This window comes from Diabrotica virgifera, chromosome 8, assembly GCF_917563875.1.
Source record: "Diabrotica virgifera virgifera chromosome 8, PGI_DIABVI_V3a".
Lineage (NCBI taxonomy): Eukaryota > Metazoa > Arthropoda > Insecta > Coleoptera > Chrysomelidae > Diabrotica > Diabrotica virgifera.
In genome coordinates, this window is record NC_065450.1 from 72,731,123 (window position 1) to 72,757,743 (window position 26,621).

General features: G+C 32.7%; 1 protein-coding gene across 1 annotated transcript in view; it reads left to right on the forward strand.

Moving 5' to 3' along the window:
- LOC126889741 (pickpocket protein 28-like) overlaps positions 1-26,311 on the forward strand; it is a 40,403-nt gene extending 14,092 nt beyond the window's left edge. Inside the window, exons 2-9 of the mRNA XM_050658292.1 lie at positions 892-1,134; positions 2,118-2,223; positions 4,307-4,452; positions 9,229-9,430; positions 13,366-13,419; positions 19,082-19,298; positions 21,327-21,591; positions 25,907-26,311. Of these exons, the coding sequence (XP_050514249.1) occupies positions 892-1,134; positions 2,118-2,223; positions 4,307-4,452; positions 9,229-9,430; positions 13,366-13,419; positions 19,082-19,298; positions 21,327-21,591; positions 25,907-26,132 (1,459 nt within the window). The 3' untranslated portion in view covers positions 26,133-26,311. The remainder of the gene's footprint in view (positions 1-891; positions 1,135-2,117; positions 2,224-4,306; positions 4,453-9,228; positions 9,431-13,365; positions 13,420-19,081; positions 19,299-21,326; positions 21,592-25,906) is intronic.
- Positions 26,312-26,621: the final 310 nt, after the last annotated feature.

A 26,621-nucleotide genomic window follows, 5' to 3' on the forward strand; every position in this document is an offset into this window, starting at 1 on the left:
TGTAATTCATCTTCAGTCCTCTCTTTGGTGATTCTCTATCTATTTCTTCCAGCATTCTTTGTAATTCTTCCCTTCTTTCTGTTATTAATACAATATCATCAGCATATCGTAAGTGGTTCAGATATTGCCCGTGTATGTTTATACCCAAGCCATCCCAGTGTAGTTGTTTGAACACATCTTCTAACGCTTGGTTGAATAGCTTGGGCGAGATGGTATCTCCTTGTCTTACTCCTCGGTTTATTTTAATAGGCTCCGTTTGTTTCATTAGCTTAATAGGTGTTGTTGCCTTATTATATATATTTGTAATTAAGTCGGTATATCTGTAGTCTATTCTGCTGTTTTGTTGGGAATTTTTTACTGCCCAGTGTTCCACACTATCAAATGCTTTTTCGAAGTCAATAAATGCCATGTATAGCGGGATATGATATTCGTTAGCTTTTTCGATTAATATCTTCAACGTTAAAAGTTGGTCACTTGTACTGAAGCTTTTTCTAAATCCGGCTAGTTCTCTTTCCTGGTATCCACTTAATTTAGTTGTTAATCTGTTTGTTAATATCTTGGTTAATAGTTTGTACATCACATTTAGTAAAGTTATGGGTCTGTAATTCTTTAGATCCTTTTTATCTCCTTTCTTAAATAGTAACAATGTTACTGCTTCGTTCCAAGTGTTCGGTATTTGTTTTGTCATTAATATTCTATTCATAAGTATGTACAAAACTTCTCTAGTTGTTTTCCCACCATTTTTTTAGCATTTCCACAGTTATCCCGTCTTTTCCTGGAGATTTATTATACTTCATCTCCTTGAGTGCTCTTTTTTTTCCATTACTATGCTTAGGTATATTAATTTAATAATGAAGATAAACTTGTTAATTAATTATTACTGACTTTTAGAATATGGTGGCTTATAGTGTTCGTTATAGCATTATCAAGTTGTGTTTATGCTATTCTAGAAGTTTATAACAAATGGATCCGTAGTCCAGTAATTGTGACATTTGCTACCCAAGAAACTCCAATCTACTCCATACCGTTTCCAGCTGTTACAATATGTCCAGAAGCAAAGGCAAAGCAGGCCTTATATAATCATACAAACATAGTAAGAAAAATTGTGGATAAAAAATCTCTAACTGAGGATGAGTAAGTACTTACAACTTAGCCATTGTGGGCCAATATAATGTATGATCTAGGATACACCTTCTTCTTCTTCTTCTTCTTCTTCTTCTTCTTTTCCTTCTTCTTCTTCTTCTTCTTTCTAGCATGATCGATCATGTTAGTAGGCTACCGCCTATTCATTGCCATCAAGTCTTCCCAGGGCGATGAGGTCCAACATTCTCGTCATCGTTTTGTTGGTTTGAGTCTGGTTACTCAGAAATTTCCTATATATATACGGGGTGTCATATCGGCTGACGCCGCATCCCCACACCTAACCGCCATCTGTTTCTATCCTGGGCACCTTCCTCTTCCAAATCTCGGTGTTCCATGGCCTTCCTTATCGTGTCATTCCAGGATAGTCTTGATCTTCCCCTTCTCTTCTTACCTGATGGTTTCCATTTCAGTAGTTTCTTTGGCCGTCGTTGGTCGTCCATTGTAAGTAAGTGACCGAACCAACGAACCATTTTAGGCTTCTTCTTTTGAGCCTCTCTACCGCTGTATCGTGTGCCTGCATCCTTCTTCTTATTTCTTCGTTACGTACTCTGTCCAATCGGGAGATTCCAGCACTTCTACGTATGTAGTCCATTTCCAGAGCATTGATCCTTCTTCTGGACTCTGCTATTTCCTCATCTTCAAAAATGCTGCTCTTGATTGCTTTATTCTTAATCGAATATCTGACTTCTGAATATCTGATTTAGATCTTCCGTAATCCAGACTCCTAAGTATTTCATTTTGTCCACTTGTTCGATATTTTCATTTCTTATCTGGATCCTTGTTATGGGTTATGACTTTACCCCTCTTGCTGATGAGCATGGTTTTGGTTTTCTTTTTGTTTATTGATCAAGCAAACTGTTCTTCAGTATCACAAATTGTGCTTAGAAGGGTCTGCAGGTCTTTCTCACTTTCAGCAATATTGACTGTATCTTAAGCATAACGAATGTTATTTATATTTTCACCATTTATTTTAGACAAAATACTTTAAACTACATGAGTTTAGTTTGTAATGCTGGTCCCCATACACATATGACCAAGGGAAAATTTATAGATGAAACCATTTACGAAGTATTAGCTAAGGTATGTATTGTCCTTTTCATGAGCATTTTTCAGTGCGTAACAAATGATAGGAGAAAGGGTAAGTCCGTGATAATACACATTTATGACATTTATTCTAACATGACATTTTAGTTAAATCTGACAGTTGTCACACTTTATTTTCAATTTGAAATAAAAACAAATCAAATGTGTTTCTTGCATTTATAAAATGGTATTTTCTTTGATTTGTATAGTCTTATAAATTATACAGATTATATTTGTAGTATTATTATCTAATTTAAAAAAATTATTTTTTTTATTATGGCGCCATCTATCGACAACTAGAATAACTAGAATAAATGTTGTAAATGTCGGTAATCACGGACGTGCCTTTTTTTTCTGTCACATACAATTTAATGCGTTAGAAAGAAATCGAGAACTGTGACGCACTGAAAGATGATTATGAGAAAAAGAATACCATTTTTCTAAAAATATTTTATATTTTATTACTTATTTAAAACTCAAATAAATAGTGCAGTAAATAAAGGAAAAATCAACTATTATTTCAGATTTCGGTGAACCTCCATCGATTTTCATGAAAATTGGTGAGTGGCTAGAGAATACCTCAAGCATGCATGGTTATAGAATGTATGTATGCTTCATTGACTATACTAAATCATTTGGCAACGTTAAGCACGAAAAGCTACTAGAAATCTTGCAAGAACGAAATATTGATTTTCAAGATGTTATTTATGCATAGTTATAGGATGCATGTGTGCTTCATTGACTATACTAAAGCATTTAACAACGCAAGCACAAAAAGCTACTAGAAATCTTGCAAGAACTAAACATTGATTATCAAGGTATTCAAATCATATCAAGATTATACTGTGATCAAAGTCGAGATACAAGTAAGTACTTGTAAGACACTACGAGAGGTAAAACACTACGAAAGTTGTCACACTGAAATTTTAGTCAATTTTGACCGAAAACCTTTTGTGATAGTCCATATGGATAATTTTTAAAAAATTGATTTTTTTTTTAATTATATCTTTTTTTCAAAAATATGCATTCTAAACCGGTCAAAATTGTTGAAATCTACTTATGCTAATATAAAGAAACTCTTGTAAGGATTACTATAAATATTAATTTTTGTAGAAATGACGTATGTTTTATTTTTCACTTTTTCCTAAAAATTCGAAATGATTCTCTTATTTTCATCATAACTTGCTTAATTTTAATTCTATTATCTTTTTCTGGAGCTCATTTGACAGGTATTTCGAAGTACTTTGACAAGTGCTTAACAGGTATATTTTATAAAATTCATCGTTTTCTCGTTATTTACGCTTGAATATTTAGATTTGAGTACTCATCGAAAAAAATATACATTTAATTACCCATCGCTCACTTTGAATTAACATTAGATTAGTTCTTTAAGTAATGAGTGTATTCAATTTTTTATTCTCTTTAATTTTGGTAATAATATTTTTTTTGTAAAAGCGTAATTTTTGGTAAATAAAGGAAAAAATCAACTATTATCTCAGAACCTCCATCGATTTTCATGAAAACTGGTGAGTGGCTATAGGATACCACAAGCATGCATAGTTAGAGGATGTATGTATGCTTCATTGACTATACTAAAGCATTTGACAAAGTTAAGCACGAAAAGCTACTAGAAATCTTGCAAAAACGATTGATTTTCAAGATGTTATTTATGCATAGTCATAGGATGCATGTGTGCTTCATTGACTATACTAAAGCATTTAACAACGCAAGCACGAAAAGCTACTAGAAATCTTGCAAGAACTAAACATTGATTACCAAGGTTTTCCAATCATATCAAGATTGTACTGTGATCGCAGTCTAGATACAAGTAAGTACTTGTGAGACACTACGAGAGGTAAAACACTACGAAAGTTGTCCCACTGAAGATGGTATTTTGACCGAAAACCTTTTGTGATAATCCATATGGATAATTTTTAAAAATTTTGATGTAAAATATGAAGAAATGTAAAATACAAGTCTTCACTTCATTACTACGTTGTTTTAAAGATGGTATACAACCAACTAGAAGGTTTTCCTCTTTTTCATTTGAATAAATTTGACTTATATGAATTTATTTTAGGTTAACTTTGGAAGTCCTTTGAAAATTTGTTACTATATGGGCTACCGAGTTGAATGTAACAAAATATTTGATCCAATTATTACTGATGATGGAATATGTTACTCGTTTAATATTTTGGACAAATCTGATCTCTTTAAAGATCTTGTGTAAGTATGATTTAATACGTAAGTAAGAATAAAATGTGTGTAAGAATAAAATTTAATACGTAAGTAAGTATGAATGTAGTAAGGTTTTAGGTTTTAAATTTTACATAAAAGTTTTAAACTTTATTTTATAAGGCTTGAATTTATATTTTATGATTTTGTGATTTATTTTATAACCGGTTAGGGTGCTTATGATGCTCTCTGAACTAATTGAAATATAATACGGCTCTTGTTTCGTTTTACAACGAAATGAGTATGCATTTACATCTAGTCTGGGCAGATTATCGGAGAATAGGCCATTTTTGGGAAAAGTTATTTACCAGCAATTTTATTGCCGGAATCGAATCTTATGATTGTATATATTAATAATATAGGTATGCAAAGTCCACAGATAGTGTGCTACTTTTTTTATAAACAAAATGGCGACCGAAAATCGTGTTAAGAAAGATTTTAACTTTACACCAAAAACACTCAAATAAAAATTCACCGTAATTAAATTCTGCATAGAGAAGTGTTTTTCCCGATTTACTTCGACGAAAATTTTCCCCGGAAAATGCGGGTTTTTCCAACAAAATCTTTAATTTCAACTAAAATTTTAGATAAGTAATTGTTTATCAATAATTAAATAACTTGGTAATTTAAAAGCTCTTTTCGTATAGATCATAAATACAGAATCCGATGGAAATTGAATGAACAGTTTAGCAACAATTGAATTGTTAATTAAAAATTTACGGTCGCTATAATAACCACAATAATTATGATACATAAGAATAACTATGATTTTTATATAAAAAGACACTGTACCGTAAAATAGGGTGACTTTGACCGATTTTGTACTTTAATACTATAAAAATCATATTTTAAATTTTGCTTCATTTTTGTATATGCAATAATATGTTATGGGTTTAGGCGTCTACTTTCAGTAGTTTAGATTATAATTACAAGAAAATAATCATGACTTAGAAAAAAAAATAAAAATGCCTTTGGTCAAGTTCACCCCATCTGGAGGGAAGTGTACCGTATATGCTTTTTGCCTGTTAAACTTATTTTTCTTTTAGGTGGGGTTAATTTGATCGTTTTTTAAACCATTTTTTCTTAATTCGTTATATCGGCGGATTTAACAACCGTTGGAATATTAATTCTTTTTTTTTTATTTAAAAATGAATTCTTAGATATTTAAAAATTTGAATCGTTAAAAATAATTTTAAAAATTTTACAGGGTGGCTGAAGTATATCACAATAAATATTTTTCTATGTTTTCGGTCAAATTCACCCCAGCGGTCAAAGTAAACCCATTTTACGGTAACTATCTAATGTACTTTACAGAATTGAAATTGGACTATTTAAGCGGCCTCAGGAATATTTTAAAATTATAAACAATTTTTTGGCTTATAAACAAATACACTCACCGGCAGAGAAAACGGGCACCCCAAAAAATGGGTCATTTTTAATGTCTTGTATTTCCTAAACCTGATATCCGATTTAAGTATTTTTTTTAATATGTTATAGTCTTATTCTTTATCAATATCTCTGTAATAATATTGTTGCTAGACAGGTACATTGTCATTGTATACACGGTGTACGAATCAAACTGTGTTTTTTTCTCAAACTTTGGAACACCCTGTGGAATGTTCTAGCTTTTATAAAATACTGAAATTATAACCAAACTATAGACTCAGGTTTTCTTAACATTCTGTTTTTTTATTCATTCGCTTATGTTGGATAATAAAAAAGTTAAGCACTTTAACAACTACCCCTGTTTTTCGTTAATACAGGGTGTTTTTAAATAAGTACGGCAAACTTTAAGGGGTAATTCTGCATGATAAAATAATGACAGTTTGCTTTATAAACGTATGCCCGCAAATGCTTCGTTTCCGAGATGGGGGTGTTGAAATTGTTCTTACAAACTGACGATTTATTTATTTCTCTAAAACGGTTTGTGATATGCAAATGGAATTTGGTAGATTTTAAGAGGTAGTTATTGCGCATTTTTTGGCGTACAATTAAGAATTTTATATTCACCATTGGCGTGCATACGGGTATAAATATTTTAGATATATCCCGTATGCACGCCAATGATGAATATAAAATTCTCAATTGTATGCCAAAAAATGGGCAATAACTAGCTCTTAAAATCTACCAAATTTCGTTTGCATATCACAAACCGTTTTAGAGCAATAAATAAATCGTCAGTTTGTAAGAACAATTTCAACACCCCCTATCTCAGAAACGAAGTATTTGCGGGCATAAGTTTATAAAGCAAACTGTCATTATTTTATCATGCAGAATTACCCCTTAAAGCTTGCCGTACTTATTGAAAAACACCCTGTATTGACGAAAAAGAGGGGTAGTTGTTAAAGTGCCTAACTTTTTTATTATCCAACATAAGCGAATGAATAAAAAAAAACAGAATGTTAAGAAAATCTGTGGCTATAGTTGGGTTTTAATTTTAGTATTTTATAAAAGCTAGAACATTCCACAGGGTGTTCCAAAGTTTGAGAAAAACACAGTTTGATTCGTACACCCTGTATACAATGACAATGTACCTGTCTAGCAACAATATTATTACAGCGATATTGATAAAGAATAAGGCTATAACATATTAAAAAAATTACTTAAATCGGACATCAGGTTTAGGAAATACAAGACATTAAAAATGACCCATTTTTTGGGGTGCCCGTTTTCTCTGCCGGTGAGTGTAGAATATCTCGGAAAATATTAAATTAAATTAAATCATGAAAACGATATTATAAAAAAAGCAGAAGGACGCTTCTTTTAAAATAAAAACGTTTAATTGTGATGAGTGGTTCCTGAGATACAACCGGTCAAAATTGACCGGCATTTACGACAAAGATATAAAGAATAGGATCATAATTTTCAAACTATCACTTTTTTGTTTTTGTCCTCTTTCTCCACACCAATTTTCATATCTTTAAAACACTCATAATATATATTATTATAGTAAAAAATATCGATATTACGAGTGAAAATTGCCAAAAATCGCAAAATTCCAATCAAAAATTAGGTTGGAGAAAATGTAATCTCAAAGATCAAAATCGGTATACGTTAAACAAATGCATTTTCTCGGCTTCCCATGGAGCAATTTTCTTCATTCCTTTGTTCCATAGTAACTCGAGTAGAGTCTAACTAACTAACGCATTATTAAATGTCAAACTTACTTTTGTTTTTCTGAAGCTATTTCCTTGTGGCATTTTTTTTTGTTTGTCATAATAAATTAATTTATTTATTATAACAAAAAATTTTAATTTGTTTAAATAAAGATTGTTTAGATAATTATACAGCTTTCAAATGAGAATATTTGTGTTTTTAACGTTAAAAGGTACACTTGTATTAAGTTTATCTAAAAAAAGTCTACAACTGGAAAAAATATAATGTAGTTTCCTTTTCTTATAAATAAATTTTTCTATTATAACAAAACAAAAGCAAGTTTGACATTACTTAATAATGCGTTAGTTAGATGGCTCTACTCGTTACTAGGGAACAAAAAAAGAATGAAGAAAATTGCTCTATGGCAAGCCGAGAAAATGCATCTTTTTAACGTATACCGATTTTGAACTTTGAGATTACATTTTCTCCAACTTAATTTTTAATTGGAATTTTGTGATTGTTGGCAATTTTCACTCGTAATATCGATAGTTTTTATTATAATAATATATGTTGTGAGTATTTTAAAGATATAAAAATTGGTGTGGAGAAAGAGGACAAAAATAAAAAGATGATAGGTTGAAAATTATGATCCTGTTGTTTATATCTTTGCGTAAATGCCGGTCAACTTTGACCGGTTGTATCTCAGGAACCACTTTTCATAATTAAACGTTTTTTCTTTTAATGGAAGCGTTCTGCCACTCTCTTCTAACACATTTTTTATGATTTAATCTAATTTAATATTTCCCGAGATATTCTATTTGTTTTTATGCCAAAAAATTGTTTATAATTTTAAAATATTCCTGAGGCCGCTTAAATAGTCCAATTTCAATTCTGTAAATTACATTAGATAGGTACAGTGCCTTTTTATACAAAAAATCATAGTTATTCTTATGTATCATAATTATTGTGGTTATTATAGCGACCGTAAATTTTTAATTAACATTTCAATTTTTGCTAAATTGTTCATTCAATTTCCATCGGCTTCTAAAATTATAATCTATATCAAAACATATTTTATATTACCAAGCTATTTAATTGCTGATAAACAATTACTTATCTAAAATTTTAGTTGAAAATTAAAGATATTGTTGGAAAAACCCGCATTTTCCGGGGAAAATTTTCGTAGAAGTAAATCGGGAAAAACACGTCTCTATGCAGAATTTAATTACGGTGAATTTTTATTTAAATCTTTTTGGTGTAAAGTTAAAATATTTGGAGTTATAGAGCAAAAATTGAAAAAAAAACACGCCATTTTGTTTATAAAAAAAGTAGCACACTATCTGCGGACTTTGCATACCTATAGTATTAATATATACAATCAGAAGATTCGATTCCAGCAATAAAATTGCTGGTAAATAACTTTTCCTTGTATTTTGCTAATTGGCCCAAAGTAATCAGTTTTACTCCTATCTTCTGAGTATGCGGGACCATTTTTCGTTGGAATTTTACCGCGCTGGACAGGCGAGAAGTGAGATGCAACTTTTAAATCTCCCTCAGCCTTCTTTGCTCCAGCAATTCGTTGGTTTTCAAATTTTAGAGTGGAAGCCACGAAGGTGTTACCAAAAAATTGGCCCCAATAAAATTTTGTTTTAATTAGTATTTTATTTTTAGTGTATCTAATTCAAATTTTCACAACGCTAATAAAACTAATAATGATTGGACTATAGAAAATGGCTATGCTGAACATGTAGATAAACATGCCTATCCAAGAAGAGCGCTCTTTTCTGGAATTAAAAATGGTTTATCAGTAAGTTTTAGATCGACCAAAGAAAATACTGATGCAAGTTGCAAATTAGGACTTCAAGGTTACAACGTAAGTTAAGTCGCAATTTTCCAATAATCTGAAATTAAACTAAAACTCTTCTTCTTCTTTTTGTGTAGATGTTATAGTCAAAACCCGAATTTCAGTCACTCTTAGGTTTGACTAGGCAATCCTCAGGTCTGACTGACGGTCAAAACCCGAAAAAAATTACAGTTTCGACCTTTGACTAGTTAAACCTAGGAGAGACTAAATTGGTCAGGCAAAGGTCGAAATTTAATTTTATAAAATCGGTGTTTGACTAGTCAAACCCCGATCAGCTATTAAAATATCGTAATTTGTTAGATTAGGTTTAATAAAACGTGATTTATTAATTTTAATGTTTATTATTTTTGTATTCTCGTAATTAAAATACTAAAATTAGTGTTTGTTCTCACATTTTGAGGCATTGTGGCATTTAGAGTTGCACAATACATAGACTTTTTACACTTATATAATTTTGAAGAGCATTTCTTATTGCAGTAGCATTCTATAAAGCAGGGGTGGGCAAAAGCCGGCCCGCGGGCCGGATCCGGCCCTTTTGTTTATTTTTTCCGACCCGTAGAAAAATCCAACAGGCAATTTTTGTTATTCTCTTAGTATTAGTGTGCGTATAACATAATTTTAAATTAATTTGTAGAAATCGTTAAGCTATAAAGAAATAGCAAAATAAAATCTTTCATTAACTGACTTATTTAATGACCATTATTTTAATATTCTTCTTCTTTTAGTGCCGACTCCACTAATGAAGGTTGGCTATAACCATTGCGAATTCGTCTCTATCTTCTGATTTTCTTAAAAGCGTCTGTGTGTTTAACCCGGTCCAGTCGCAAATATTTTTCAACCAGGATTTTATTTGTCGACTACCAGGACCAGTGTTTCCTTCTATTTTACCCCTCATAATCAGCTGCAACAACTCGTACTAATCATTTTTAAGTATATGTCCCCAGTATGCTGCTTTTCTCCTTTTAATGGTGGTCAAAAGTTCTCTATCTCTTCCCATTCTGTGCAACACCATATAGTTCATAATATGATCGGTCCGTGGTATTTTCAAAATTCTCCTAAAAAACCACGTCGCAAAAGCTTCCAGCATTCTCATTAAGTCAACATTAACAGTCTTCGGCAATGCTCTTCGGCACTATAAAGAAGAATAGAGTGGTTATAAGAGTTTACCATCCGATAACGGATTTGCAGATCGAGTCTTTGGTTACTCAAAGTTACTCTTTGGTTACATCTTCAAAAAGGCTGATCTTGATTGCTCTCTACTTGATCGAATTTCGGATTTAAATCTTTCGTAATCCAGACTAGAAAAGTTTTTCATTTTGCCACTTGTTAAATATCTTCTTTTTTATAAGGATTTGTTATAACTTAATACAATATAATAGTGGCCCATATTTCTTTAAAAATTATGTAATACATTTTAGTGGGCATAAATTATTGTTTGCATGTACACCTAAGTAAGACAATGTACTATTACTATTATCTATCATTAACAGTCAAATTTCTTTGTCCAAATGCTTTAAAATGATACTAATAATGTTAGTATTTTTGTCAAAAAAAAATTTTTGTTTCTTGAACAGGGAAAAACTCCACCAAAAACATTCGCGGGTGCAGTGTACTTACGCGTTATAGTCCTCCGGCCCGGGAGACAATTTGAAAATTTCATTTTGGCCCGCGCTTAATAGTATTTGCCCACCCCTGCTATAAAGCCTTTTCCTCCAATTTTAGAATCTTTTGTACTAATTTCTCTTAGAGACCGCTTAACCTCTGGAACATGTTCGAAATTAAGAAAACTCTCTTTGCATTCTCTTATTTGATTTCTTGAAAAAACTGTGTTTAGCGCAAACATATAAAATGGGAATGTCATCGTCAACTGTGAAAGAAGATATTGCAATCGGAGAAAAAACTAAGGATCGCCATAATACTAACGAAGCCCCAGGACCATCGTCACTAGGAGAGGAAAAAAATTGTCAAACAATTCAGATTACTTCTTCAGATGTGGTTTGTTGTATTTGCCAAAAAGAGAGCTCTGACTCACATACATGTGCAAAATTTGTAATCAGGTGGTACATGTTGTGTGCGCTGACAGCACACTCGGTGCATACTGTGAAGGTTTTGAAAGAAAAGTTACATACATGCGTTGTGCACAGACAGAAAAGATTAGGATAAATAAAGGAAAGGCGATCGAAGGTCTTCATGCCCAGGCTAATGTTATGAAACAATTAAGTGAAAAGAAATTTCCTCCAATTTAATCGGAAAAGCTGTAACAATACCTATTCCCAGCTTTAATAGAGCCAAAGGAGATGCCCGAAATATTTTGAGTATCATACAAGATAAAATAATTGACGGTTTATATAGAGTTGGTACGAAATACGGATCAATAAACACACTTTTTTTCAAGAAATCAAATTACTTTTCAAGAACGCAACTCATAAATATTGGCAATATCATTTTAAATTATTCTTCTTTAAAATGTATAATATATGTCTGAATTGCCGGTATAAATGTGTCAGATTAAATAAATTATTAGAAGAATTTTTTACTAAGCAACAACATTTTTGTTTAATTTAGTAGTATTTTGTATTTTGACAACATCGCCCGATTTGGGCGTCGAAACGTTAATAAAATTATTTTTTCAATTTTCTCCTAGGTTTGACTAGTCAAAGGCCGAAACTGTATTTTATTTCGGGCATTGACTAAGACCGTCCGTCAGACCTGAGTATTTCCTAGTCAAACCTAGGAGTGCCTGAAATTCGGGCTTTGACTATAACATAGGCATGACTCGTCTCTTTTTCAATGAACCTCCAGTAAATTATCATTACGTCGTTTTCTTGGTCTTCCCACTGATTATCTTGCAATTGAGAAACCGCCTCTCGCCGTCCTTACCACTCTATTTGTTGTTATTCAGCTTATCTGGTGATTTAATTCCACTCTTCTGTCTTTTACCCAGTTATTAATGTTGTCTATCTTGCATCTCCGTCGTATATCTGCATTTCTAGCTCTATCCCATACTGTCTTACCATCGATTTTTCGAAGGGTTTTCATCCCTGCTTTCTCTAGCATTATTTTTGTCCTTTCTGTATCAGGTCCTGTTTCTGCTGCGTATGTCATTATTGGTCTGATGACTGTTTTGTAAATTCTGCCTTTCGCATCTTTTCCGATCTTTTTATTTCACCATATTGTTTCATTCAGGCAACCTGCGGCTCTGTTAGCTTTATTCACCTCCTTGTTACCTTTGTATTTCGGTCCTTTTTCTACATACAAATTCTCATATCTTCAAGAGACTCATAACATATATTATAATAATAAAAACGATCTGTATTACGCATGAAAAATACCAAAAATGCCAAAATCTCGATCAAAAACTAGGTTGAAGAAAATAAAATCTCAAAGCTCAAAACCTTTAAGATCCGTTAAAAAAATGTATTTCTCAGTTTTCCATTGAAAGGTCAATGCTGAGTATATCGCTTCGTGACCGAGTTAGAAATAAAGACTTAAGACGAAGAACAGGATTTACCGATGGAATTTCCATCCACTGAATTGCACTGAAGCCCACAGTGAAATTAAACTGGACAATCTTTTAATGATGAAAGATTACGAATGGATGAAGAGATTACTTGAGTGGAGGCCGATATTAGACAAAAAAGTAGAGGAAGACCCTCTACTCGTTGGACTGACGATCTCAAGAAAGTGTCAAGAAATTGGATGCAAAGTGCTCAAAATAGAGCAAAATGGAAAAAAATGTGGGAGGCCTATGTCCAGCAGTGGACGCAAAGGGCTAGGTGATGATTATTATAAGGAGGCAAATTGCCGCACGGCGTTTACTTATGTAAAAAATATGGTGCGTTTAATGACGTGTTAACAAAAGATCAATATTAATTTTATTTCTTTATTAAATTTATTTAATGCGTATGTGACATTGTTATAGTGTATTGTAACTTCCTTTATAGGTTTTACTTCACATTCCATCAAGATTACCATTGTTAAGTCAGGGATACTTTAGAGTAAGTTATATTTTTTTAGTTATATATTATAGTCTAACCCGAATTTTCTTAACCTGTTGTCCGATTTAAGTGATTCTATTAATACCCCAGGCTGTGGGTGAAAAAACGTGATATAATTCAGGAATTTTTGAAACCTATCAGGTGTTGTAAAGGACGATGCCAGCAATAACTTATACTAAAATGTAACCAAAAATGTTGTGCGGTTTTTTATTTATGACGATTTTCATTGGTTAAATTTGCAATTTTTAAAGATTTTTAATGTTGCAGCTTAGGATATTTATTTTAGAGAAAAACTTTTAAATAGAAAATTGTAGTAAATTAAAAAGCCTACAATTTGAGCTATGGCATGTTTACTTCAGTTTATACGTTATTGAAAAACAGCCTGTGAAAGGTCCAAAAGGGCCGTTTTTTGCAACTGCCTTATTTATTGTAAAAATAAATTTATGTATTTTTTAAGGCTTTAAAATGAAGATCTTTCAATGCTAAACCTGAAAAAAATTGTAGTGCCCGATTGGTGAACTTGTTGCTTAGATATTATAATTTGTTTATCCCAAGAGGTCAAATGTCCAAGGCTATAACTTTTTGAAAAAAAATCGTACAGAGTTAATCCAAGATCCACTCTCCTTCTAAAGACTTATATTTTCATATTATGATGTAAATAAATGCGTATAACATTTTTCAACCTCTTATTTCGGGTTTGAAAGTAAGGGGGCAAATTTCGTTACAAACCTTATAAGGGGTGAAACTCACCCCCAGGACAAAAGCACACAGAGGCCCAATATCATTTTTATTCTTTAACATGTTATCTATGTGTTTGCCAAATTTCAAGTTAACCCAAGCGGTGCTTTAAAATTTAAAGCAAAAACCGTGATTCAATGTATTATAAATTGCTAGCCGTTGCTAAGGGCAACCGACACAATAAATCACATTCGTAACGAAAATAAATCTCCACTACATTTAAAAAATAATTTTTAATGATTAAATGTAACTTTCGCTTAAAATAATTTTTATTTTAAGATAATATAAGTCTTTCTTTAGTCAATGACTGTGAAATAATTTCTTAATTGTTATAAATAAAGTCACTACGATTTAAGAAAACAAAAACAATTGTCTCGGCTTCAGTTGGTCGTATAAAATTTTTATTCGATTTTTAATCTTTATTTTGTCTTCAGCAACAATAAACTGCAAGTTATAAACTCATAGGATGTACAGGGGCGGCTTCAATTCTAAATGTTTATAACGAAATTTGCCCCCTTATTTTCAAACCCGAAATAAGAGGTTGAAAAATGTTATACGCATTTATTTACATCAGAATATGAAAATATAAGTCTTTAGAAGGAGAGTGGATCTTGGATTAACTCTGTACGATTTTTTTTTCAAAAAGTTATAGCCTTGGACATTTGGCCTCTTGGGATAATCAAATTATAATATCTAAGCAACAAGTTCACCAATCGGGCACTACAATTTTTTTTCGGGTTTAGTATGGAAAGATCTTCATTTTAAAGCCTTAAAAAATACATAAATTTATTTTTACAATAAATAAGGCAGTTGCAAAAAACGGCCCTTTTGGACCTTTCACAGGCTGTTTTTCAATAACGTATTAACTGAATTAAACATGCCATAGCTCAAATTGTAGGTTTTTTAATTTACTACAATTTTCTATTTAAAAGTTTTTCTCTAAAATGAATATCCTAAGCTGAAAAATTAAAAATTGCAAATTTAACAAATGAAAATCGTCATAAATAAAAAACCGCACAGCATTTTTGGTTACATTTTAGTAGAAGTTATTCCTGGCATCGTCCTTTACAACACCTGATAGGTTTCAAAAATTCCTGAATTATATCCTTAAATCGACCTATTTTTCACCCACAGCTTGGACTATAATATGTTATAGCCGTATTATTTAGCAATATCGCTATAATAATATTGTTGCTCGACAGATAAATTGTCATTGTATACCGAGTGTATCAATCAAACTGTGTCTTTTCTCGAAGTTCACCACACCCTGTGGTATATTCTAGCATTTATAAAATAATGAAATTGAAACCCAAGTATAGCCTCAGGTTTTCTTAACATTCTGTTTTTTTTTTCATTTGCTTATGTTGTATAATAAAAAAGTTAGGTACTTTAACAACTAGCCATGTTCTTCATCAATACCGGGTGTTTCTAAATAAGTGCGACAAACTTTAAGGGGTAATTCTGCAGGAAAAAATAGTGACTATTTTTTATAAACGTATGTCAGCAAATGATTCGTTCCCGAGATACGGGATGTTTAACTTTTTCTTACAAACTGACGACTTATTTATTGCTTTAAAACCGATTGAGATATGCAAATGAAATTTGGTAAGTTTTAAGAGGTAGTTATTGCACATTATTTGATATACAATTAAAAATTTTATAAAACAAAGGAAGTTATCAATCGAAGTAGCACAGAAAACAATAAATATCTTCTCCATACCATCAGATTGACAACAAGTGGAATACTTTCTTTTGTTACACCTCCTGAGATTTTCAAAATTTATAAATCATACAGGATGCCGGGGAAATTAAGATGAGAGGATTTTAAATAATTCACAACTCATCTGCTCAGAGTGGTAAAAGCTCCAACAAGAAAGATTCCTTAATACTCAAACAAAAGAGTAAATGAATTAAGAATATATAAACATTCTCAATTTTAACTATTTATAATGGGAAATAAGCCACAATTATTAAAAAATGATTTTTATTAACGTTTCGACGCCCAAATCGGGTGCCGTTGTCAAAATACAAAATAATACTAACATAAACAAAAATGTTGTTGCTTAGTAAAAAAAAAATTCTTCTAATAATTTATTTAATTTGACTCATTTATATCGGCAATTCAGATACATATGATACATTTTAAAGTAGAAGACTTTAAAATGATATTGCCAATATTTATGAGTTGCGTTCCTGGGACGACTTTACTGAAAGAGAGTTCATTCGATTACATGAAATCAACCCTAACTCAAGAATATCCGTTACAAAAAAATTATAGTAAGTGATCTGTCTTTAAAAAGACAACCATATGTAACGGTGACATTAAAATTCTCGCGTTAGAGATTTCATAGTAAATTACGAGGGAAAACCAGGAAAAACCTCGTGATACTATCCCGACATCGTAAGTATTTGGTCTTACATTTAATTTACTCTCAAAATTAATACCAAATTCTGACTTTACTATAATTTTGTTTAAATTATAAATAATATCAATCATACATGGATATATAAGTAATACTAAAATATAAATTATGTACTAATTCGACTATTGACTTCCTAATTGTGGTATTTTCTTTCTATTGACTTCCTCTTTCAGTATGGGTATCCACATCCTACTGCATTCCACCGAGGAATTTGCGACACAATTGGTTTCGTTTAGCATAATTAGAGCCACTTCTTTGATTTTTTTTTACTATCTGTTTCTTTCATGTAAAAATGCCACAAGAAAATAGCTTTAGAACAACATTCTCAATTTCTTTGCAACCCGAAAATGCAGCAGCTGCATAATACTATGGTCAAATCTGAGAGTGCTGGAAGAGTCTATACCGGTTTCGGGGGTTGTTTCCCCCTCATCAGTAGTCCCATATCCTCTTCTCTCAGATTCTTCAACGTACCACACTCTGGGCCTTTCCGAATTGCAAAGAAAGAAATGTCACGGATGAACTAGGACCATCTGATGAGAGAGAAACAACCCCCGAAACCGGTATAGACTCTTCCTGCACTCTCGGATTTGACCATAGTATTATGCAGCTGTTGCATTTTCGTGTTGCAAAGAAATTGAGAATGTTTATACATTTTTAATTCATTTACTCTTTTGTTTGAGTATTAAGGAATCTTTCTTGTTGGAGCTTTTACCACGCTGAGCAGATGAGTTGTGAATTATTTCAAATTCTCTCATCTTAATTTCCTCGGCATCCTGTATGATTTATAAATTTTGAAAATCTCAGGAGGTGTAACCAAAGAAAGTATTCCACCTGTTGTCAATCTGGTGGTATGGGAACGATATTTATTGTCGTTTTCTGTGCTACTTCGATTGATAACTTACTTTGTTTTTCGGTAGATGGCCCTAGTTCATCCGCGACATGTCTTTCTTTGCAATTCGGAAAGGCCCAGAGTGTGGTACGTGGAAGAATCTGAGAGAAGAAGATATGGGACTACTGATCGGGGGAAACAACCCCCGAAACCGGTATAGACTCTTCCTGCACTCTCAGATTAGACCATAGTATTATGCAGCTGCTGCATTTTCGTGTTGCAAAGAAATTGAGAATGTTTATACATTTTTAAAAATTTTATATTCACCATTGGCGTACATACGGATAATATGACCCATCACAAATGACCCATTTGGTTGGTGGCACGTTTTTTCTGACGCGCAGTGTAGATAATTTAGTTTTAATTTTTTTTTTCTTCCCTTTCTACGGCACTACAGCCCAAATTGAGATTTGGCCTCCTTTATTTTTTTTTGCTTCCACCCTTGCTTGTCTGTGACTGCTCTTCTCCATACGCGGACTCCTAAAAAGGCTTGTGCATCGCTGTTTACTGTGTCTTCCCAGCGCTTTCTTCGCTTTCCAACCGGTCTCTTTCCCTGCATTCTAGCATTCAGTGTTCTTTTTGGTAGCCTATCCTCTCCCGTTCCTATCACATGTCCGGCCCATTGCAATCGTTGTATACTAATGAAATCTGACAGGGGTGTTTCCTTATAAAGTTAATAAAGCTCGTATTATCGACGCTCGATAAAGGTTGGTAAAGCTCGAAGTTGTATCGACTTCTGAAATAAATTCCCAACACTAATATTTAGTAAAACTATACTTTATTTAAATATGTTGTTTAGTGGTTTGCGCCTTGTGTACACGTCACAAAGTTTTTCTATGTTTTTATGTTCTGTGATTCGAAGTTTACACAAAGGCGCAATATTCAAAAAAAGAAAGTTCGCTACTAAGGTTGTGTTTAAATAATAAAATAAATATAAAAAACAAACAGTAGGGCTTGTGTCCGATCCCACATAAATTATTACTTTAATGCCAAAAGTTTGTGTTAGTGTAATAAAGTTTATTTGTGAAAAGTGCCTTTAGTTATTCCTAGCTTCCGAGATTCAAAACCAGCGAAAAAATTCTTCCTGAATGTTGAAAAAACCCAACAGTTGTATCGACTTCTGAATATTCCGTCTTCCCTCGCAGGTCCTAGTATTCTCCTTAGTGAATGTGTCGAGTTTGTTTTTGGATGTTTCTTTCAGGACCCATGCTTCACTGCCCTAGCATGCTATTGGTCGAATTAAGGTTTTATAAATTCTCATCTTTGTATTTCGGTGGATACTTTTTGGCCGAAATATATGGGAGAGAGCAAAATAAGTTCTGTTTGCCTGCGTTATTCTGTACCGTATTTCTTCATCTTCTGATCCGTCGGCATATCTTTCTACTCCCAGGTATGTAAACTTTCCAACCGTTTTAATGTCATATTCATGTATAATGTTTTGTGGGACTATATTTTTTCTAGTCTGTATCATTATTTTTGTTTTTTCTGTGTTAATTTCCAGCTCTAGCCTTTTTGTTTGCGTTTTAAACTCTGTGTATGTTTCCTGTGCTCCTGTTGATGTTCTACTCATAACATAATAATCTATTCATAACACTCATTTCATTTTTTTTAGGTACCGGATAATGAGGACGTTATTGCTGGTGTTACACCGTCCATGATAACAACTTCAAACACTCTAAAGAATTATGATGTAGCTAAAAGAAATTGTTATTTTTCTTACGAAAAAGATTTGTATTTTTTCAAAATATACACCGTTAGAAATTGTAAAGTCGAGTGTCTGACCAACTTTACTTTATACTATTGTGGATGTGTAGGATTTTACATGCCAAGTAAGTTAGATATAAATACCTAACTGCATAGATACAGGAGTATGTCATGAAAAAACAATGTTTAATTCAGAGACATAGACAACATTATTTTTCCTGAGTTCCTCCTATTTTATCGTATCTCTTTCCAATTTTTCCTAACTCAGCGCTTCAAAAATAAAGAAAGGAAAAGCAGTCGGACCAGGTGACATTCCTGGGGAAGTATGGAGAGCATCGGGAGAGACAGGAATAAGTTGGCTAGCAGGTCTATTTAATAGAATTATGGAAGTTGGACAAATGCCAGACGAATGGAGAAGAAGTATATTAGTACCTGTCTAGAAAAACAAGGGAGACGTACAACAATGTACAAACTACAGGGCTATAAAACTACTTAGTCACACCATGAAAATATGGGAGAGAGTAATTAATAGACGGATACGTGAAGTAATTGAAATATCCGATAATAAATTTGGCTTTATGCAGGGCAGATCAACAACAGATGCAATTTTCATTGTAAGGCAACTGATGGAAAAATACAGGAATAAAGAGACCAACGCTCATATGATATTTATTGATCTTGAGAAACCATATGATAGAGTTCCTCGAGAGATTCTGTGGTGGGCACTCAATAAGAAAGGAGTCCCTGGCGAATATGTAAAAATTGTGAAAGATATGTATGAGGGAGTAACGACTAGTGTTAGGACAGGTGTGGGAAAGACTGATATTTTCAGGTGAAAGTAGGATTGCACCAGGGCTCGGTGCTTAGTCCTTATTTATTCTCATTAGTTTTGGCCAGATAACAGCGAAACTACAGGGTAGCATTCCATGGTGCCTAATGTATGCTGATGACGAAGTGGTAATAGGAAATAGTGAAAGAGACTTAGAACGAAAACTGGAACAGTGGAGACAAGCCCTGGAGCAAAAAGGTTTAGAACTTAGTAGGACAAATACAGAGTATTTGGAATGTTCATTTAAAGATGGAGTTACTACAAATAAAATGGTATATTTGGATATTGAAATGATTGTGGAAAGCAATAGTTTTAAGTACCTAGGACCGGTATTACAGAGTGATGGAGAAATAGATGGATGTGCATGCAGTAGAATTAGGGCTGGATGGATGAAGTGAAAGAAGCTGTGAAAGAAAATGTGTTGTGTGACAGAAAAATTCCAATGAAGCTGAAGGGAAAATTCTATAAAAGAGCCATAAGACCATCTATGATGTACGGAACTGAATGTTGGGCAGTGAAAAAGAAGGAGGAGGAACGATTGCATGTGGCGGAAATGAGAATGCTTAGATGGATGAGTGGAGTGACAAAGAAGGATAAAATTAGAAATGTGTATATTAGGGAAGTCTAGGTGTGGCACCAATTGATGCCAAAATGAGAGAGCATAGTTTAAAATGGTTTGGTCATGTTCAATGTCGAGACGTTAATCACCCAATACGAAGAATAGCTAAAATGCAGATTCCTGGAAGGAGCTGAAGAAGAAGACCAAAGAAGACCTGGGAAGAGACGATAAGGCAGGACATGTTGGTAAAAGGGATTAACATTGATATGACCCAAGATAGAATTGTGTGGACCCCGCTTAGGGATAAGGTAAAGAGAATGATGATGTGTTGGGGTATTTTGCGGTTCTTAAGTACCTATTCAACTAAGTTTTCTAAATCCTGCCCATACTAGTCTTGCTCTTCTAGTCATTTCTGCACTTTGGTTCTCTTTGTCAAGTTTCAGGATTTGGTCTAGGTATGTAGATATATTCCTGGACTGTTTCTATCTCCCTACCATTTATAGTTATACATCTGGGATCATCTGTGTTTTTCATTATTTTTGTTTTTCTCATATTAAATATGAGCTCATTATATATGAGCTCGCTAAATCACAATGTCGTCAGCGAATCTGAGGTGGTTTAGCTTCTTGCCATTAACGTTAATGTCATAGGTTGACCAATTTGTACTTTTATATATTAGTATTCAATAAAATTTAAAATTTATTTTCTATGTAATATAAGAATTTTGCAGTATTTGGTTCCTAACTTTGAATCTAATATTTTTAGGAGAAAATGGAACAAAAATTTGTGGCATTGAAAAGCAAAAATGTATGAGTAATGCTGCTGATAAATTACATATATTAAACTTGCCGAATTTTAGCAGCAAAAATAAGACAAAAAAACATAAATTTCATGGCAACTTCACGGGTTGCGATTGTTTACCAATGTGTTCTGACTTAACCTATAATGTTGAGTTATCCCAAACTAAATGGGACTGGCTTTCTGCTTATAGAGCGCAGGTTAGAAACGACACAGATGTAGATCCATCTAGGTAAGCATAGTTTATCCATCTGAGTCTCTTTTTTATACAAAAATCCATACATATAGCAGCACACCAGACCTCAGGAGCCCATGGCTTAAAATTGTTCAACTGTCTTTCTCGACTTTACTCTGTCCAGGGCAGTTGTCTTCCAATTTACAACGCCTGCTCTTTGTAGATCCTCTTTAGCTGTTTCCAGCCACTTTTTCCGCGGTGGACCCCTCCTTCGTCTTTCCGCACCTCTGAACAATATACTCTTCGCCCATGGGTTAGAGATGTTGAAAAAGTATCTATTCGTTACAAAGTACTCATTACTTACGAATACCGAAAATAACGATTACTATACAGAGCGGCAAATCGTTACTTTGATTACTCTGATTACTTCGTTACTTCGTGCTAATCGTATGAGAGCGAGTAACGACTAGTGTATCTACAACTAGTACACTTGATTACTTTCTACCAATCGTATCCCAGCGAGTAACAGACGGGACCGGTATTTTACGAGTGTTATCGATTATCGTTATCTGTACGAGGCGTTTTAAGGGTGTGAGCCTCACACTGTGAGGGTGAGGAGAAGATAGAAGATGAAACAGAGGGAGGTATAATGGAGGTAAAATATGTAATGTATGTCATTAACAAAGATCGAATGCGAGAACCCTATATTTTTATCTAGATCTATATCTATACCTATACAAAATACCTAAATACTGAGAAATACGACTCTCGATATGATTACCGCTGCTCAAATACAAAAGTAATCATAGTAATCAAAGTAACGAATACTGTAAATGATTACTTTATACAAAAGTAACGATTTGTAACGAATACTCGAAAGTAACTATAATCAACATCACTACCATAGGTCCTCTGAGATCTTTTTCACATGTTTCAGCCAGCGATGTCTTCTAGTTTTAACCATATGGCTGATTACGGGCTTCCCAAACACTTCTTGAACTTCCGCATTTGACTGTCTTCTCCATGCAGCATGTTCCGTTCCCATCTTTCCAATGCATTTTCTTCTCTCTTATTCAGAACCCAACACTCACTACTACACAGTACTGTATATAACCGCAATTTTGCTGCTCTTGAGATAAGACTACTTTTTAAAAGTTTGCTCAATGCTGCAACTGCTCACCTTCCCTTCGCAATTCTTTTTTCAATTTCTGGAACTTCATCTCCTTTCTCTGTTACAGTCATCCCTATGTATTCTAATTCTTTTGATACAATAAGTGACAGAAAAAAGAAAGCCCAATAATACTGAATTTATTACAACCATTTTATGTGTACACGCTAAGTAGGGTTTTTTAAATAAAATCCACAAGGAAAACTTTCCTGTAGCTGGCTGTATACCATTAGTCACAAAAAAAATTTAATGAAAAAATTTTTTTATAAACCCACAGAAAAGTTTTCGATCTAAGTAGGTCATCATCAGTGTTGTTACAGGTAAATCACATGCTGAGCCACCAAAAATACCAGTGAATTGCTTCTCACCATCCTTAGGGCCGGTTGTTCGAACGCTAATCAAAAATGGAATCAACTGATCATTATCAAATATTTAATTACTGTCACCAACTGTCAATGTCAACTTTGTTTGGGTTGCTAAATACATAATTGAATACAGTTATGAGATTTATTAATCAATTATGTTAACAATTTTTATGTTAATAATTAATAATTAATTAATCAATCAATTATATTAATTATCATAATGATAATTAAAGCTCGGATTTATAGGCAACAAAAATTGAAGAAAAAGGCGCCTATATAGGCAAAGATTTTTATTAAAAAAGGCAGGAATATTAACATTTAGGCAAAATATAGGCAATAAAGGAATATAACTTATTATTTATTGTACAAAGTGAATTAACGTAATATTAACTTAAGGCAGGTATATTTACACATCATAATCATAACATTAGTATAAATAAACTAGTAACTAAATAGCTGTTAATTAATAATTAAACATTGTAACCACTTAAAATTTTATCATTAATAGAAACAACTAAATGTTTTTCAATATTTTCGGTCTTAAAACTATGTCTTCGATAACCTTAAATTAATTTGTACATTGAAAACCAACGTTAGACATCGACAGATGTAATTGGAGCATATTTCAGAGCGGATAATAAATCTGGCATAATTTGTAATTCCTCGGAAAATGTCCCATTCAAAACTTTAGCAACATTAGATAAAAACGAAAAACCTTCATTCTTGTTGAAATCATAATTTCATTTTTTTTTAATTAATTGACCGTTACTTCAAGGTGCCGACTTTATTTTCGCCTCTAAATTATCGATTAATTTTACTGACTCACATAAATGTATCTCTTGTTTTTCTAATAAGGTAATTGTGGTAACTATTAATTTATAATTGTCATTGATATAAGCGAGTTCCTGTTTCAATTTGAGATTTTTTAATATTTTTTTGCTTCTCGAATGGCTTCGGAAATATCATCATCAAATTCTGACATAACTAATTCTATTTCATTGCAGTGTTCAAAGTAAAAAAACTGCTTCGAGCCAGGTTCCCCACCTTGTAATTACTGGTTTAGGTGGCAAAGGGACACCGGTAAGTCTTTCTTTATATATTTGCACCCTCAACGGAGCCTTTACAAAAACTTCTTTCATAAAATTTATAAAATTATTTACCAACGGAAACAGATTTCTTATTTCTTCAGCAATTCTATTTATCCCGTGGGCTACACAAGTGCAATGAATTAAATTAGGATAAAAAATCTTTAAATTAACAGCAGCTTTTAACATATATGCCGCAGCATCTGAAAGCATTAAAACTATTTTATTCACTGGTATAGGGTTGGGTAAAAGAGGTTTGTTAAACTATCTTGTATAAATCGACTTATTGCTAAATTGTTTGTTTTTTCCAATTCTTTAACGGCAACTAAATAAGGTTTTCTCGCAAAGTTTTCGTTCAAAATTCCAATCATTAAATTAGCTATATACCTGCCGCATACATCTGTCGTTTCATCCACGATAATATACAAAAAATTGCCCTCTAACTCCCGCTTAATTTTTGAAATGCATTCCACATAACATTTTTCCACAGTATGTTTTCTCAATGTACTCTCGTCCGGTAAGGATTTATTAAGATATTTTTCGAAAAAGCATTTAAAACTAGGGTTATTAACTTTATATAGAGGAATGTTGGATGCAGTCATCATCTGGCATAAATCAAATTTAAATGCGTCTTCCTCCTTTTTTTGAACTGCTTAAACTATCCCGCAGAGATATTTGGGCTAACTTAGAGGAATTTAGTTTTTCCAAATTGCGTTTATGAAGTGGGGTTCCACAATGCTGGTCAATAAAGTACTTTTTTCTACTTGAAATCTGAGAATTTAAAAAAAATAATTAGAATTCTAAAACCGCTTTAGAATTTAGTTATGTTGTGGGACGAGAAAAAAAGAGAAAAAATAAAACTTACCGATTTGCCGCATGGTTTACAAAATGCTCCATCTCCTTCTAGAGAAAGTTCCGAATAAGGTGCGATCCATAGCCTTAATTTAGATGTCATCTTCTCACACAAATGTCTAAAACGTTTTAAAACGTGTTCTTTGCTTTTCGGTATACGAAACAAAACTAAACTAGGATATAGCAATTTGTGACTAAACTCTGATACAGTAACCGACTGTACAACTGATAATAAACTAATAAAGCTTAGGGATTTCCAAATAGTTATCCCTCAAGTCTCGATCAGGTACATTTTCCTAGAAATCTGTTATATAAACAAATCATTGATATTTTATTATTGACCCAAAATTTTATTATAGAATGGTTTAGTAATAGAATAATATCATGGGTAGTACCATGACATTTTAAAAAAGGCACAAATAGGCGGAATTTACGAAAAAAAGCAAAAAGTGCAAAAAACAATTATACTAGGCAAAATAGGCAAAAAAAGGCATTTTGCCTATAATCCGAGCTTTAATGATAATTAACATAAATGATTACAATCAACTGATTGACGTACGAATGAGGGGTTTTGTTATTTGATGGTTGTTAAGGGGACTTAATTATAATCAACTTCTTGATTAACGTTCGAAAAACCGGCCCTTAATGTGAAAACATTGTCATTGTCAATTAAACAATCCACGTGCCTTGTGGGGGGTCATAGGGCCATATCCTTAATGATGGATTTTTATCCATCACAGGGATTTTTCAATAATAAGATTATTGTAACACATTTTGTTAACATTTAAAGTTCTATTTTCGTTAACATTTAACGATCTACTTAGATCGAAAACGTTCTCTGCTAGATGTGGCCCTTTTACGGTTTTTGAAATACTTTAAATTATTGTTTTTTTCTTTTTTAGTATATCTCTATCCAAATTAACCATCTTCTTCAAAACAGCCGATTTTATATTCTCTGAACGTAATGAATTGTATGGACCTTTGGATTTTTTGGCTAACTTTGGAGGATTATTGGGACTCTTTACAGGATTTTCACTGCTCTCCATGATGGAAATTGTATATTTCTTAACAATTAGAATATGTTGTAACATAAAGCTGTATGGCCATTGGTCAGGAAATGATGATTGAGAATTTTAACAAATTAATAAATATGTAAATATTAGAATATAGAAAGTCTAATGCTCACAATCTTATTGAAGGTTTTTATTTAAACAGTTTTTGGGCGACCGGTTTTGGCGTTTACAGTTTATACGCCATCATCAGGTTCTTTCTACCGAAACTGAACCAGCTAAAATGAATAAGCTATGTTAAAATACAGTTGCCCTAGGTTAAGTTTTAGGTTTAAGTCTAACAATAGGTAACAAGTTATCAAAATAACTTGAATAACCTGTCTTGATAGGATTCTATAACTTGTTACCTATTGTTAGACTTAAACCTAAAACTTAACCTAGGGCAACTGTATTTTAACATAGGTTATTCATTTTAGCTTGATCAGTTTCTGTAGGGCCTGATGATGGCGTATAAACTGTAAACGCCGAAACCGGTCGCCCGAAAACTGTTTAAATAAAAACCTTCAATAAAATTGCGAGCATTAGACTTTCTATATCCTAACATTTA